Genomic DNA, 15,813 nt, shown 5'->3' with positions numbered 1-15,813 from the left:
TTTCTGGAAGATTAGGAATCTGCCAGCTTTCCTCAGGTGGGGATCCTGCAATCTGGGTTCCCACAGCTGTTGCAGCAGCCAAAGGGCACAGAACGCACACCTGAGTGGTACCCACCACCAGCCCCTTCCAAACAGTCCAGGTTTCCAGTCTCCCAGCTCCAGCACGTGCATGTGCATCCCTCTCCTAACACAGCTCCTCCATGAGCAGGGCAGAGAGCTCACCCACCACCTGCGTGGTGCCAGATGCAGCGGGCACTGGTGCTCCGTGGAGCTGCTCTGCAGCCGCTGCACCAGCACCTCCATTGCAGCACCTCCATCACATCGCTCACTCCACGTGGGCGGCGAAGCTCCCTGGCTGGGGCCAGGATGCACCACACAATGCTTTATCTCTCTTTGGTTTATGTAGCATTTGTTATTTCAATCATTAATTCCCTCTGTCCTACAAAGAACACACGTGCAGCAAAGCACTGCGCGGCTCCAGGCGATGCCGGCACAGGAACCCTTTGGTAACTCAGCAGCAGCAATCAAGGCCTCACATTGTTCTGGCAGCGCTATCAGGCAATCCACGACCAGATGGATGTATTTGTAAATAAGGCAAATCAGTTTTGTCAGGTTGTAATTGGTTTTAGAACAAGCAATTCCCACGACAACAAACAACAATTAAAGAGCACAGAGCCCCACAGTGCAACGGAGAGCAGGCAGCACTTAGGGACAACAGCAACGGGGAGCAGTGGCAGTGCCATGGAAGACACACAGCCAGCCTCATCCTGGGATGGGCCTAGCAATGCAGGAGAACGGGAAAGCTCAGCAGCTCTGTCAGGGCGATTCCAGAAGTTGAGGATGTCGGGTGCCCACTGAAGCTGCAACTGGAGCCACAGCTAACACCTTGGCAATTCAGAGCCTGCAGAGACCAGCTGGCCTTCTGCCCTGGCAAGTCATTTGGATGCAGGCTGATGAAGAGCAGTTAAGCTACTGGGAAACTTGAGACTCTTCACACAAAGACTGGGGACAAGGAGCTCTTCCCAACAAACTCTGGACACGTTCAGCCTGGTGAAGACCCCAGAAAAGTGAAAGAAGAGGATGCTGAAGGTTTTTTCTTTCTTCCAAAGGCATACTATACTGCCACCATGAATTTCTGCAGGCTCAGTAGTTAGCTTGGTGACCATAAATGTCTTTTTCATTGTCATTGTGATGTACACCACAGACAAGGACACTGCAGCAAACTCAGTGACAACGTGACCAGCCTCCATGTAAATTCTTGGCACACCGACAAGACTCCATGTGCCAGAAACCAGTGGGGTAGCTGGGGTTTGCACCCAGCTCTCACACACAGTCAGGGAAATCCTAGGGACACAACCTGTGACTATTCCCATGACCAATCGCCACTAAATTCCCAATGAAAATTTAATTCTGAAGTTACTCTCTGGCTTTGTGACCTGCAAAATTACTTCCTTCCATCCAGAGCCTTAAGAAAGGTACACCATCTGCTCCAGGCTCTTCTCCCATGCAACACAAATGTCTCCCCACCGCCCTGGGCAGGCATTTAAAAGCAGTAGGCAGCTACATCAACAACACAGCCCCAGGGATGCACGAGTACACACTGTGTGATCAGGAGGAGAGGAAAAGAGAGTGCATTTCTTTTTTCCTCTTCTTCCCACTCTCCCTTACTTTGGAGCTGACCTCTGCCATGGAACAGATTGTTGTTATTTCAACAGTCTCACATCTCACACTGCCATCCTGAAGAACAATGACTACATGAGTACTCTTTGTAATGGTTTCACTTTCAGGGGTTTATAATATGACATTTTCACTTACAATATGTTTACTTAGTATTTCTTCAGGAATTTTAGCAAGAGTAGGTCAAGAGCACACAAGCAGGAAAAAACATGCAGGAAAAAACGCTTTTAAAGCTGCGAGTCACTCAGAACACGATCCAGCAAGGATGTTAAAAGAAACAAAAAATGCTTTGAAAGAACCTGCTGAGAGTCTGATTCCCAGGTTACTTGATCTATTCCAAATTAAAACTCTTTTTTGCCACACTTCCTCGGGCTCTTCCTGCACTATTTGAAAAATCCAATTACAGTGGAGATCCTGATTTCCAGGTTCATTTATTACCAGAGTAGAAGTTCCATTCACTTTAGCGGTAATAAAGAACAGAGCAATAGGAAATTCCCTACAAAACATTTGATTTATTTAATGGAAAGTAAAATCAAGAACGATTAAAGGAAAAGCTGGCAGAATACAAGAGTTTCTGTCTACGACTGTAAAACCCAATTCCAAGAGCTCTGACCAGGATGCCGCCCTTGCACTGGGTGCAGCACAGAATGCACGAAGGCCTCACACCCTCACAGGGCGCTCACCAGCCATCTGCTACAGAATGGCCTCTACAATGCGTCCGGCTTCTCCATCTCTCCCTGCCTGATGCCCAGCCCCATCCAGAGACACAGTTCACGTTCCCCAAGGTGTGACACAACAAATGGTTTTGTTCCCAGAGTGAGGCAAGCTCTCCCAGGCTATCAGGATTTCTGTACAACACCTCAGAAACCAGCATTTCCCCATCCACGACGGCTGCAAGCTTGGTGCAGCCTGCTCTCTCCTGGAGCTGCAGTACATCTCCATCACGTGAAGTTATACACTGTGCTGGGGAAGATCCATCCATTTGTGCCCCACAGACAGAGAACACTTTGTCCTGCCCCAGGAGCCAACTGCCTCCCCTGCACAGGAAGCTGAGCTGGGAGACCGGCAGGGCAGCCAGACCACGGTGACCAGCCCCCGCAGCTCAGCCCAGCCCAGGGTCCATGGGGGCTCACACCGCTGGGGGAGGACACACGGCCACTGCACGGCTCCCACACAGGGGCAGAGGCAGGGACCCCACTGCTGCTCCTGCTCCTAAGGACTGCCCCCCACCCAAGTCCCCATCCTGCTACCTCATCCCACCTGCCTCTTGGAAGTGCTGGGAAAATACAGCCATTAATACTCTTAACTGTTTTGAAGCTATTACACAAGTATTTACAGACATGCCAGTGTAACTTAATCCAGTGGCCTCTCAGGGCATTGCTTCAATGCTGCAGGTGAAACATATCCAGCCAATTGTGTACTCTGCACAGGGAAATTTGTTTTCTGATCTCTCCAGCAATCACATTCCACCCTGAAGCACGATACTCACTTGTGCTGGCCTCAGCATGCTTCACTGTATATAATACTGACAGTAAAAGTACTCAGCCCTTTGGAAAACATGCCCACTTTGGAAGAGAAATAGCCATTAGGCAACACAGCAAAACAAACACCCCACAGTTCTCCAGCCTGCACTGGTAAAGTGTGACTGCACTGAGCAGGGGTGAGCAGGAAGCACTCAGTGGCACAGACCTTACTGCTGAGGTCCTCCATGTGACAACCAACAAGAATTTTTACCTACAGGAAGGGACATCCCAAAGGAAGAGTTTCCCCTGACTGGTCCTGCTGGAGGGGTGGGTGTGGACAGGTTTCAGCCACTGCAGGATGAAGAGGAAGGCAAAGGATCACCATAACTCTTTCCTAATGCTGCAACATGCACTGCATGGTCCCTCATGTGAACACGGATTTCGACACATGATCCCAAGGGCATGAAGCACCACAGGCCACAGTTCATGGGAGACATCCCACCCATTCAAGAGGACTTGCTTAAACCCACAGTGACATGGTTGACAGCCGCTGAGCATATTTTCAAATTAAACTCTCTCTCTTTTGGCCAGAGCAGGACTTCCGCACCACTTAAGGGTCATTTAGGGCACACTGTCCTTCCAGAGGAATCAGCACACTCTCCTAAATAACAGAGGAGTAAGAACAGGTGCCTACAATAACATTTTCTTAGAAGGCCCAATACATCTTCGTCAGCTGGGGCCCTATCTTCTTCCAGTGGAAGTCACTGCTGGTCAGTGGTGCACAGTATCCTTCCAGAGATGTCACTGAACAGACATCCCCATCTGGCTTACAAGGTCCAGAGACCCCACTCCACAGGTCACCCGCTCAGCACCAGCATCAGTCTGGAGTGACTAATCAGCTTTTGAGGGCACGCAGGAGCAGTAGATGGGGATTTTAAGAAAAAGCTAAATATACTCTCTGCTGTTGGCAGGATAATCTTGCCGGCAGTGTTTCCTCCCGCACTAACGGAGCAGCTAAACACGGCATTTTTCACACCATTCCCATCTTGTCCTAAGCCACAGCCCACTGACCCACACTGCATTCCACACCAGGGCAACATTCCCAAAGTGGACTTGTCTGCACATGGCTTTCCCTCCTGGCCATCACTCTCTGGCAATGCAGCTCCCATCTTCAAGCTCTCCTGCAGCTTTAGTCCTGCCAACACTGCAAAATGGCAGCAGGATTTCGCTCTCTCCAGCTCAGATACAAGTCTGTATCTTTAAAATTTCCAACACTAACAAGCTGTCTTGAATGAAACATCATTTAGGCTTTTCCCAAAAATCTTCAATTGTCTCTGAAGTGTTTGCCAACACAAAAGCTTTAGGCTGCCACACCACCAGTCTGATCTCTTGTCCCTACTCTTCCATGAGTCCCATAATCTCAATGATTAAAGTGCCATGAGAGTCAAACTTCCCTGAAGTAAAAAAAAAGGGAGTGGAGATTTAAAGACAGACTTCTTACTAAACCCAGTCCACTTAGAGCCATCAGGTCACTAGGACCAGACAGCCAGTGCTACCTATTGTAGCCAGGCTCAGAGCCAGAGCTTTTACACCGATAGTGATGTTCCAAAGCACTCACTGTGTGAGCTCCCTCGGATCCCAGCTGCTGGCAGGCCATAAGGTTACACACACAGAAAGTTTCTGGAAAGCATTCACCATACAGTAGAAGAGAATTCCGGCACCTTGGTCAGGGGAAACATTTTCAGTCGTTACCAATACCCACGTTATTCCCATGAAGCAACTACTGATTTATCAGTGCATTTGACAGAGAGAAAAACTTTGCACACACACAAGGCCAGCAACTAAAAATTATTAAACTGATGATCCTGAGCTTAGAAATCTGTTCTTGAGGTCATCTCCTCTTAAAGTTCCAAACGCACAACATCCCCTCAGGCTCTCACCATGCCACAGAAGCACCTGGAGACCAAAACCAACTCTTCAAACAAACAAGCAGCAAGACCTCAAACCACTCTTCAAACAAACAAACAAAGCAGCAACACTACAGCAGCAAGAAGAAAACGGGTCTTTGGGGCTCTGTCATGGTGAAGGGGGAAGCAAGTCCACGACAGGGCCTTATACTGCAGTCCTGCTGTGTGCAACACTGTTCCACAAAGTTGGACCAACAGATGAAGAAAAGCCATGGAAAACCAGATTCCCTTTTCCCTTAATGGGAATCATTAAAGTCAGTCCTCCATCTCCTGAACTCTGGTCATTTACACGTCTGTATCCTCCTCGCTTCTTAAATATTTACTCTTAAAATACAAGCCCGAGTAAAACAGCACCGAGCTTCACCCCACCACTACAGCTCACTTTGCTGTCTCCCTTAATAACTAAAGCATAAGCCACGTGGATAAAATGCCTGCCCTGGAGTGCTGCCCTGAGCATTCCAAGAAGCAGCAGGATGAACAGAATCCCGAAGAGAGGCACTCCCTCTCCTCTGCCTGAGGCAGGGCATCAGAGATGCTCAACACAGGAGCAACCTCCTCTCCTCTCCCAGCTAATACAGACACTGAGACCATTTAACTCCACATTTCTTCCTTCTAGCAGCAAGTTCCTCAGCTGTCCTGCACACCTGCCATTGCTACAAGATGGAGTAATGTTTTCCAGAGCTACTTTGGGAAGCCAGACACATTCCACTGACTGCCATCTCTTGCCACAGACACAAGTGTTCCTCCCAAAGGCTGAGGTGAAAAAGTCAGAGGTATTTTTCCCCTCTTCAAAACCATTCTCCAACTTCAAAGGCAAGAAGACCAACCAATACTAATGCAAATTCTTCTCAGAAGCTGCTGGACACAGTGTGGCTGTGTAACTTTCCCAAAATTTGCAGTTTCCAGACTATTACCTGCACCACAACAAGAATCTCCTTGAACATCAGCAGAGCTTCATAGCCAGGAAAGGACATTTGGAAAGCTATAAAAACACTTCCGGGAAGCAGATTGTTTAAGGCAGCTCAACAGCACAAGACATGGAAGCAAGAGACTCTGATACCAGCAGCTTTCTCCCCGTCTCCCCGGTCCCGCAGTCCCTCCTAGGCCAGAGGTTCCCATACTGGAGAACCCACTCTAGTACACACAGACAGACACACCACTCCACAGCCACATGAACACCAGCCTAGAGGCACTGCTGCTGCTCCCCTCTGGTAACTCTGTGCCTGCAGAGCTGAATTTGGGGACCCACCTCCACAAGAGGCTGGGAAGCACCAACTTCCACACTGGAATTATGTCACCGCAGCTTTTTTACGTATCTTTGTTGGTAAGACAGAGGAGAATATTTAAATTAAGGAGGAAGATTTAAAACCTCTCCCTCCCTACCATGACCATGCTACCAGCTGTCTCCTCACTGCTGAGCACCAACAACCCTGCGAGAAATAGCACAACCCTGGGATAAACAGCAGGGCTGTATGTCCCTGGCCTGGCAGCCCTGGCTGCTGCACTGTGATGGGGCTATTTCTCATGTGAACTCTAAAGTCACGCTGCTGGAAAATCACAGACATTAAACACTGCCACAGCACCCTGGCAGTAAGGAACACACAGCCCCATCACACCAACTGAGTCCAGTGCAGGGAACACACCACAGCCGCATGAACTCCCTCAGTAATTTTATTTTGATATTCTACTTCCTCTCTTAAAATTGCATGTTGCAATACACTGTTCAGTGGCTGCCTCTGTCCAAACCACTGCAACTGCCTTTCAGAGAGAAAAGGGAGTCTAAAATAAGTTATCTCAGGCCAGTTTGTCAGGGAAAAGTTTACAAATCAGGCTCTTGAAGACATGAACAGCGTAAAGTGCATCCAGTAACCACAGGCCCAGAGCAGAAGCCCGGGGCAAGGGCTGGCAGCTCTAAGGCGGTCAGCAGTGACAGGTACACCCCATCACCACACAGGCTCACACTGTTCACCCATCTCCCTGTCCTCAGTCACTGCTATGGCACATGCCAGTAACACACACGGGTGGGGCACACGCAGCACATTAGTTATTACTAAGGAACACTCAGCTTTTCAGGAGAAGGGTTTGCTGGCAGCTCACCAAAAACCAATAGTCAGGACTAAAGAGCCACCCAGGTTGTAAGAAAGGGGAGATTACTTTGTGCCAGCTTTGCTGGAGAGTGGCATGAGGAACACGCCTGCACACGCCGCTGAACCCTCTGCAGCCCTGAGCCCGAGCCAGGCGTTACGTGTGTGACCTGTCCCATCACCCAGCAGGAGCACGGGTACCTCCCCAAGTCACTAAAAGCATTTCAGGAGGTGACTGCTGCTGCTGCTGTGCATGGTAGCTTGACAAACAGCAACTTGAAACCAAGCCAAACCCAGGCAGGAGAAAATCTGAGAGCTCAAAGGGGAGGGCTCCCCACCATCTTCCGCAGGCCAGCAAAAAGGAGAGTAAATCCTGCTCCTCCCAGGGGCTGAAACCGCACACAGAACTGACAATATTACACCTTACAGAGGCTTATAAATATCTACTAAGCACCTGAAGCGCATTTGGTGCTGCACTCTGATGGCCCTTAAAACTCTTCACCTGGAACCAGGACTAGCTACAGGCCTTGAATAAGTGTTGTAAGAGGGTTTTATTGTTATCAGGTGGAGAGGTAGACTGACAAATAATGCCAGCTGCACACCCAGGCACCTGCCAGCTATCAGGAAAGAACTCAGCCAGGCTTGCAGGACCAAAACACCCTTCTTTTGTATCTAAATCACCTCACAGCATGGCAGGACCCCAGCTCCTGCCACCAGATCTCTGCCCTGGGACAAGCCATGACCCTGGACATACTGCTCAGCAGTTCCGACCTCTGGTCATGCAGACAAGCAGGAGGAGCTGCTGAGGATGGATGGACCATCGCACCAGCAGCTGCACAGAGCTGGTGGGGGTCAGTTGCACACAGGAGCTGCTGACTCAGCTGAACCATCCCAGCCTCTGCCAAAGTGCTCAGGACTTGAACTTTGCAGGAATAGCTCTGATAAATTCAATTTCTTTCCATTAGAGACTGACAATTAATCTTTATTAGGAATCATATCTAAACTCCCTGCTATCCCTGCACATGGCCTGCCCAGTGCCTACACACAGAGGGCTCTGTAAAACCCAGTTGCCAGGGCCACACTCAGAGGCACGGAGGAAACACAGCAGGGAAGAGGATGGTAACAACCAGCAGCAGCGCGGAGCAGTTCTCCCAAAGTCTCACAGCAGAAACTAGATCAGATTCATCAGGATCTGATCAGCTGCAGACAGCTCCACCAAAGCCAGCTGAGCTATGCCAGGCATGCTGGGTGCCCTTGGGTCACACTTCCCCACATTTTGTTAAGCACAATTAAGCCAACAGACATTCTATCTGTTTCTGCGATTAACACTTAGAAGTTTCCCACCAGCCCCAACAAAGGGGTGCAACTTTCTCTCTTGCACAGAACTATTTCATTGAATGAGCTGTCAATTTCAAGCCTTGATGCCCCTCTTCGTTGGGAAGCAAAGCTTCTCCCCTGAGCAAACCAGCATCCTAGAAAATTATCTGGCATGGGAGTTTTCCCAACATTTTCTGAGCAAAGTCGAAAGATAAGAAGAGCTAGGAAAAGAGAACAGATACAAAAGAAGGGATGTGGCTACTGCAATAGAAGAAGTCAAAGGAAGCTAATGGGCAATGATAAATTAACCTAAACTTTATGAAAATGGGAAAGAACACATTGGTTTTCTTTGGCCCCAAGTCTGCAAACGTTTTTAGTGGTTTTATGTGCTAAATCCATCAAAATTCTAGTTTTAGTATCAATTTACACAGCAACCAAGAGTCCCAGAAGTCAAGGAATCATCCCTTTGCCACTATGCAGCCAGATGCACCATTTGGAGAGCCCCACCTCCAGGATCACAAAGGATCATGTCACCTGCCAGTCACACGACACAAGATGCTACTGCCTCGCAGCAGTCTCCCTGCCAACAGCAGGGATCACACAGGGACCTGTGCTTTGCCAGGGTTAAGGCAAAACTGCAGGAAGCAATATAAAATTTAACAGCCAATCAACACAATGCCCAATTTTCTGCAAGATTTCCAATGCTGGACCATAGGCGGTTGCATCTGCATAACTGGTTCATTTTGCTGCATTAAAGCCACAAACCAGGCATGTGACCATAATGAGGGAGAGACATTTATTTAGATTTCTGCCCAGATAGACCAATTAAAACTGTACGTCTGAAAACACGCGCTTTAAATTGTGCATCCAAGGATCTGCTGTGTTCTGTATTCCGCAGGCAGCTGTCATGTGGCAGTTGTAAATCTGCAGCCATATCTCCATTGGTGTTTATTTTTAACACCACCACTCCTGTCTGCAAGGCTAAGGCAAATAAGAAAACCTGCCTCCTGGAAGTATTCTTAAATATTTTGTTTCTGGTACCATCCAGCAAGCATCTCCTGCCAGCACTCGGGCCAGCTCTCTCCTGTCCTGACAGCTGGAGGGTGCAAAGCAGCAGCAGAAGAGAAGGACAGACCATGGACAACTGACAGGAGATACTGCACCATGGGAAGGAGCCTGCCAGCGCTGCGTGTGTGCAGGAGAGGTGAGAGAGAGGTCTCCATGCACGGGCAGACAGCAAACACTGTGCAGGGCTGCAAGAACAGCACCTGCAGCAGCCGCGGGCAGCAGCCATCACATACTCCCACTCCCAAAAGCAGAGTGGCTCCAACCCAGAGCCTCATGCACCACGTAGCACTGTCAGCCCCTGACCAGCCATCAGCCCCCAGCCCTCTCTGAGACACCCAGGAACAGACTGTGCATGCAGCAGGGCACTCGCAGACCCGCATGCACCTCACACACCCCCGCTATCTTTTCCATGCATTTTCAGGACAACTCCTTCCCACCATGAGAGGAGCAGACACGGTTCTCCAGGGAAGGAGGGAAGACACAGAGCCATCATGGCCAATAAATCACCCTGTGCATGAAGATAATTCCCCAGTTCAACCCTCCTCCTTCCAATCTCACTCCCCACACAGCGCGTGGGCTCCTTGATTGCTGTACCCGAGGCTGCAGCACCCGAACACAGCAGGTCGGGCAGCTGCAGCTACTGACAGGCCATCCCCAAACCACCCCAGCCTTTGCTCTACTTCCCAACAGCCGGAGCTAGAGGCTCCAGCAAAACTTTCCTGTAATCAGTCTAAGTAACTTTTTCCCCCTCAGTGTCATTCCAGGTGTCTTGTCAGCTCCTCTAGTCCAGAGGCTTCATGCACCTGAGGCACTGCTGGAACACCATTGTCTCACCCAGCGCTGGCTGACACCTCACAACAGCAGCATCCTGCCCACTTCCAGTCCTCTCTGACATCATCTCCAAATGCACTTCCAATGCAGCTTTGCTGGAGTTACTTCCCTTCCATCCATGCTGATATATGCCCTGGAGCTCACATGCAGGGTTTTCCACCTTTCTCCCTTCCATCTTCCTGTCCATGCAATGGGGATGAGCACTGTGCCATGTTCAGATTCTAGACCCATCCTCCATAACATAGCATCACTTCTTCAAATTTTCATCTATTATCATCTTCATATTTAAGCATTTCCGTACCAACCTTTCGGCTGTCGGTCCCCGTTGCCACCACTTCCCCTCTTCTTTATCCCTATTTCTCTTCCATTTTAGTCTTTCTCTGGAGGTTTGGGCATCTGTCTTCACCAGGGTAGCAAGGGATTAGATATGAATAGCGTAATGACTCAATCCTTGAAGAAAATAAACAGGGTATCTGGGATAATGAGGTAGCCTACATTCACTCCTTCAGTCAAGCCAGGAGAGGCCAGACTCTGCACAAAGGGAGCATAAGTGGAGGTGGGTGCTCATGGTCACTGTCACAGCCTCAGAGAAGGTTTAGATGATCACAAACCCTGGCCCATGTTGGGCTGGCACACTCAACACACAACTGAGCACAGAAAAGCTCCGCTCCTTCTGCAGTGCATCCTCAGCTCCCAGCCCTCCTTGGGCCCCTACAAATGCGATGACCAACTGCTGTCCTGCCTGCTCAGCCACGTTTGTTTACACTGCTCCTATTTAGTGAAGGAAGTACAGGCTAACCCTAACCCTGCTCTGCACCAATCCCTCCAGAGACAGATGGTTATCCTCCTCCAGCAGTTCAGCAAGGTGGGAAGATCAGACCCACCCTGGTCCCCACAGAGAGCGAGTGATGGCTATCAGGTCACAGCTGTGAGCACTGGAGCCCCTGCACCTCACCACAGTCATCCCAAGACCACCCTCATTGTGTAACAGACCCGATGTGCCCAGGGATGGAGCCGCCACCTCCTCAAAGGCAGCGGGCGGGCAGCACACACAGGCGCTGGGGTCTGACTCTGCCCACCTCTCCCCAGCTACAGGCACAGTCACACCCTGTCAACACAAAAATCAGCCTTTATTCAGGTGAAAACACAGACCAAGTACCCTATATGAGGAATCAGACATTCCTGGAGGTGTAATTATGCACAGAACAGTATCAAGGAAATTATTACTGGCCCATCAGCAAACTGTCTGCATTACAGCCACCCAAAACGTGATCACTGTGGTGTAACGTAACACCCTCACACACACTCCAACATTAACTGCCTCACATATGGAAACCATGAGGCTACAGAAGCTGGGCCAAGAATCATCACGGCACATGAGTACTCCAGTTACAAACAACAATCAGAAAAAACACTGGAGACATCCACAGCAAAGTTTTTGGAAGAGCTCAGAACCAGTCCTGCCCCCAGTGACCCCTCTGCAACCCGAGCACCCAAGAAGCAGGAATCACCCGGCCCAGGACATCTTTGAGAATAACATGAAACCATGGGACAGTCTCTGGGAACAAATGCAAATCCCCTCCCATAAAACGAACAATACCACAGGCTAAAAGAATATTTCATCTGCTTAACTGCAGGGTGCAATAACATCAATTTGCCCAAATTACACACAAGCAGAAAGGTAATTGGCACAGAGCAGGGTGTGTTGTGACTGTTCCATCACTCTTCGAAGCCAACTACAAAAGACTGAAATGCAAGAAAGTAAACAATGGCACGAAACCAACAGCCAGCCCCTTCCCCAGAATCCCTCCCTCTGGCATCACGCTGCCGCAGTTAGGCAGAGACTTTTCCAAGCGGAGTCTGTGCAGACCAGCCATCACCCAGCTGAGCCGGGATCTGGAGAAAAATGGAAGCTCTGGAGTTTGCACAAGCACAAGTTACTCTGCAGAAAAGCTGGTTTACACTTTTAATTAACCATGTCCTGGACTTAAATATAATGAAGTGGTGAACACATACCCATATGAAACAACCAAGCAAAGGGAGAGTGGAGCTGGTTTTATATAATAGTGGGGGGACTGAAGGAGGCAGTGCAAGGAAAAGGCACGAAGTAAGCAACTGAGAGTATCCTCCGTCTGAAGGTGGGAAAAGGAATTGTCATCAGCTAACAGAATTAGCAATTATTGCAATATGGAGCAGATTTATTAAGTTATCCAAAAACGTCCATTAATACAGTTTGCTACCAACACGAAAATCCCTGGGTGTGCAATAGAGCGAAGGTTACACTGGCTCGTTTCCTTCAGCCTCCAACCTGCTCAGACCTTCCCTGGGCTGCAGAGCTGCCATGTGTCACAGGGTACCAACTTTCCTCCAAAACAAGAATTAACTTGGAGCCTGGGATTCGATGCTCAGTGGTCTCAATAGACAAAACGTCTAATTTTATTCCTCTCCAGCACTCAGAAACGCAGCGTCTGTCGCACAGCTCCGCGCCCCGCACCAGTACCGGCACTTGCATAATAATGACTGCGGGCCTGGAGGCGAGGGGCCGGAGCACGAAGGCGAAGTTCCTTACATAAGGACCGCAGGATCGATGCGCTCCCCACCAGGAGGCCGTGGGCAGCGCTCCCGACACCGCACAGCCCCGGGGCTCCCTTAGCCACCGGTCCCGCTCCCCTGCGCCCCGGGCGGGCACTTCCCGGGTGGGCGCAGGGCGCTGCCCCCGGAGGATAGCCCCGGCCAGCGCCGCTTCGGGGGCTGAACAATCCCTGCCCATCACCGCCGCCCGCACGCCGAGTCCCCGCACGGCGACGGCACCGGCGCCCGCAGCGCCCAGCGGGCAGGGCCGGGACTCGCCCGCCGGTGCCTCCGTGGGGCCGCGGCTCCCGCGCCCGGCGGTGCCGCAGCGCGGGAGGGGCGGGGGGCGGCGGCGCAGCCCCCGCGGCCGGAGCCGGCCCGTCCCCGCCCCGCCCCGCACACAAAGGCGGCCCCGCCGCGCCCCGCACCGGTCCCCGCTCCGCACCTTTGACCTGCGCCTCGTAGTCGGCGATGATCTCTTTGTCCTTCTTGAACTTGCCCTGCGCTGACATCGTGCGGGAGGGCGCGGGCCCCGCCGGGACCGCCGCCCGCCGCGCTCCGCCGCCGCCTCACCCGGCCGCGGCCCCGCCGCCGCCAGCGGCCGCCGTCATTGGCGGCGCCGGGGACACCGCGCGCCGAGGGGACACCGCGCACCGCCCGCACCGCGGGGAGCGCAGCGCCGCCGGGAGCGGAGCCGGGCAGGGCAGAGCCGAGCCGAGCCGAGCCGAGCCGAGCCGAGCCGAGCCGAGCCGAGCCGAACGCAACCGCTCCCGCCGCCGGCCGAGGCGGGGCCCTGGCGCCGCTCCCGCGCTCAGGTTGCGCGCGGGGCGGGGCGTCCCAGAGCCCCTTCCCGGCCCCGCCCCGGCCCCGCCGCGCTCCGCTCGGCTCGGCCGCGGTCCCCGGGCCGGGCAGCGCCGCCGTGCTCCGGCACCCTCCGGTACCGCTGCGTGCAGATCGCCCCGTTCTGCGCCCCGCTCTCCCCGCACGATCCCCCCTCCCGGAGCGGCCCCTCCGGCACCATCCGGTCGCCGCTGCGACTGCGCGGGTGCACGGGAGCAGATTTGTCACTTCTTGTTAAAATGAAGGAAAAAAGGAGAAAGTGTTCGTTCCAGCAGAAGCAACATCAGTGCTTAAGGCTCTTTATCAGGGGTTCTAGTTGAGCGGTTGGGAGCCAGTCCATGAAACCTCACACACTTGCCAGCAGCGTATGCAATGGCACATCCGAGCCCTCGGACAGGCAGGATCCACAATCCACTGAGTGGGTCCTCTGTCCGGCCCCGGCTACGCTCCCATCACTGCTCCACACAATGGGTTCTTTTATGGGTGTCTTGTGAGGAGTGAATTCAGGGAGATTTGATGATTCACAGTTACTCTGCCAACTTTAAAAAATAACCCCAGCCCATTACACAAATAATTTACCTAGTGCAAGCAGGCAGCACAGAGAAGCATTCTGCATCTCAGTGGCTGTGGAAGGGCCTGGGAAGGAGGGAGAAAAAGCGAGCCCTTCCAGGAAAGCGCAGCCACTGCAGAATGTGAGGCCCAAGATGAGGGCTGAGCATTGTTACTCCAACTCCAGGTGGACCAAGGTCCTCAGAGCTTCAGGGAAAGCACAAACTGTGCTAGACCCCCGCTGAGCACAGGGAGAGGAAGAGGACAGGGACCACGGGGAAGGCACAGGCACAGCGGCTGTGAGCACAGCTCAGTGTTCTGTGGCAGAGCAGGAGCAGCCAGAGAGCATGTACCAGTCCTTAGGGTGGGTTGTGCAGCATGGGGGAAGCAGGACAACAGGCTGCTCCAGTTCACAGGGTTTGGGGGGCAAACCCCTCTGGGAGATGAGCATGCAGGGCTGGCAGCTGGCAAGGCCTGAAGGGACAGGGACACACACCAGCAATCTGGTGGACCTGCCCTGTGGGATCCTCCTTGTGCCGGTGTGCTGACCTATGGAGCAGCCAGGGTCCTGAGCCGATGGCTGCAGAAGCTGCAGAACCAGGGGGAGTGGGGCAGCCCGGGCACACCCCAGGAAAACAGCACTGCTCTGCAAACCCTCGATCCAACAACTGAGCACAGGTGAACAGAGGGAGCCAAGTGCAGAGGCAGAACAAGAATGTAAAACTTGACAGGGGAGGGTGCAGCCAGCACAAAAGAGGCAGGAGGAGAGAAGTGGGAAAAGAGGCCATGAGCAATGGGGTGAGCTGGAAGGGTGAAGGATGGACATTGGCTCAGGAGCTTCTTCGCTGGTCTCAGCAAGGATGGTGGGGCAGGAGCAGGGAAACATCAGCAAAGGAGTGTTGACACATCGGCTGAGGAGAGCTGGGGCGTCTGGAGAGACAAACAACAATTCCTGAACTGAGATAAAGGAAAAGAGTGAGAGAGGGGAAGCCATTGATTTGGGATGGGGAAGCCAGGAAGCTGTGCCCACTCTGTGCCCAAGGTTGTGTGAAATCTCAGCAGGGCAGGCAGCAGGCTGGCCAGCCACTCTTGCTGTTTTGGGTTCTGCCACTCACTGATACCCTGAATATTTTATGTCATCTGATAATGTCATCTGATCTTTGAAACACAATTTGCCTTGGTCTGGACAGTTTCACAGTGCTGAGAATATTGGGGTGGGGCAATGGAGCCTGCCAGCAGTACAGCACGTTATTGGTTAGGGGGATAGAAGGTGCAAATGGCAGACAAGAACGAGTCAAAGTGCTGCATGCAAGGAAGTGGCTGGGACATGAACTTATTTCCAATATATTGCTTAGGGCGGGTGAGGAATTTTTGGTGGTGGGCAACATAACAGCTGACGTGGGGAAATGGGAGAGAGATTAAAGCTCTATTAAGCTGCTAGCAGCT

At 52.0% G+C, this 15,813-nt stretch overlaps 1 protein-coding gene across 2 annotated transcripts in view; it reads right to left on the bottom strand.

The window, feature by feature from the left end:
- The window catches only part of SRGAP3 (SLIT-ROBO Rho GTPase activating protein 3), an 83,000-nt gene extending 69,453 nt beyond the window's left edge, over positions 1-13,547 (bottom strand). For both annotated transcript variants that reach the window (XM_048315392.1, XM_048315393.1), the window contains exon 1: positions 13,424-13,547. In XM_048315392.1, the coding sequence (XP_048171349.1) occupies positions 13,424-13,490 (67 nt within the window). In that variant the 5' untranslated portion in view covers positions 13,491-13,547. The remainder of the gene's footprint in view (positions 1-13,423) is intronic.
- Positions 13,548-15,813: the final 2,266 nt, after the last annotated feature.

Source organism: Corvus hawaiiensis, chromosome 11 (assembly GCF_020740725.1).
Source record: "Corvus hawaiiensis isolate bCorHaw1 chromosome 11, bCorHaw1.pri.cur, whole genome shotgun sequence".
Classification (NCBI taxonomy): Eukaryota; Metazoa; Chordata; class Aves; order Passeriformes; family Corvidae; genus Corvus; species Corvus hawaiiensis.
The sequence above is the reverse complement of the archived record's forward strand: the minus strand, read 5'-3'. Positions and strand labels throughout refer to the sequence as shown.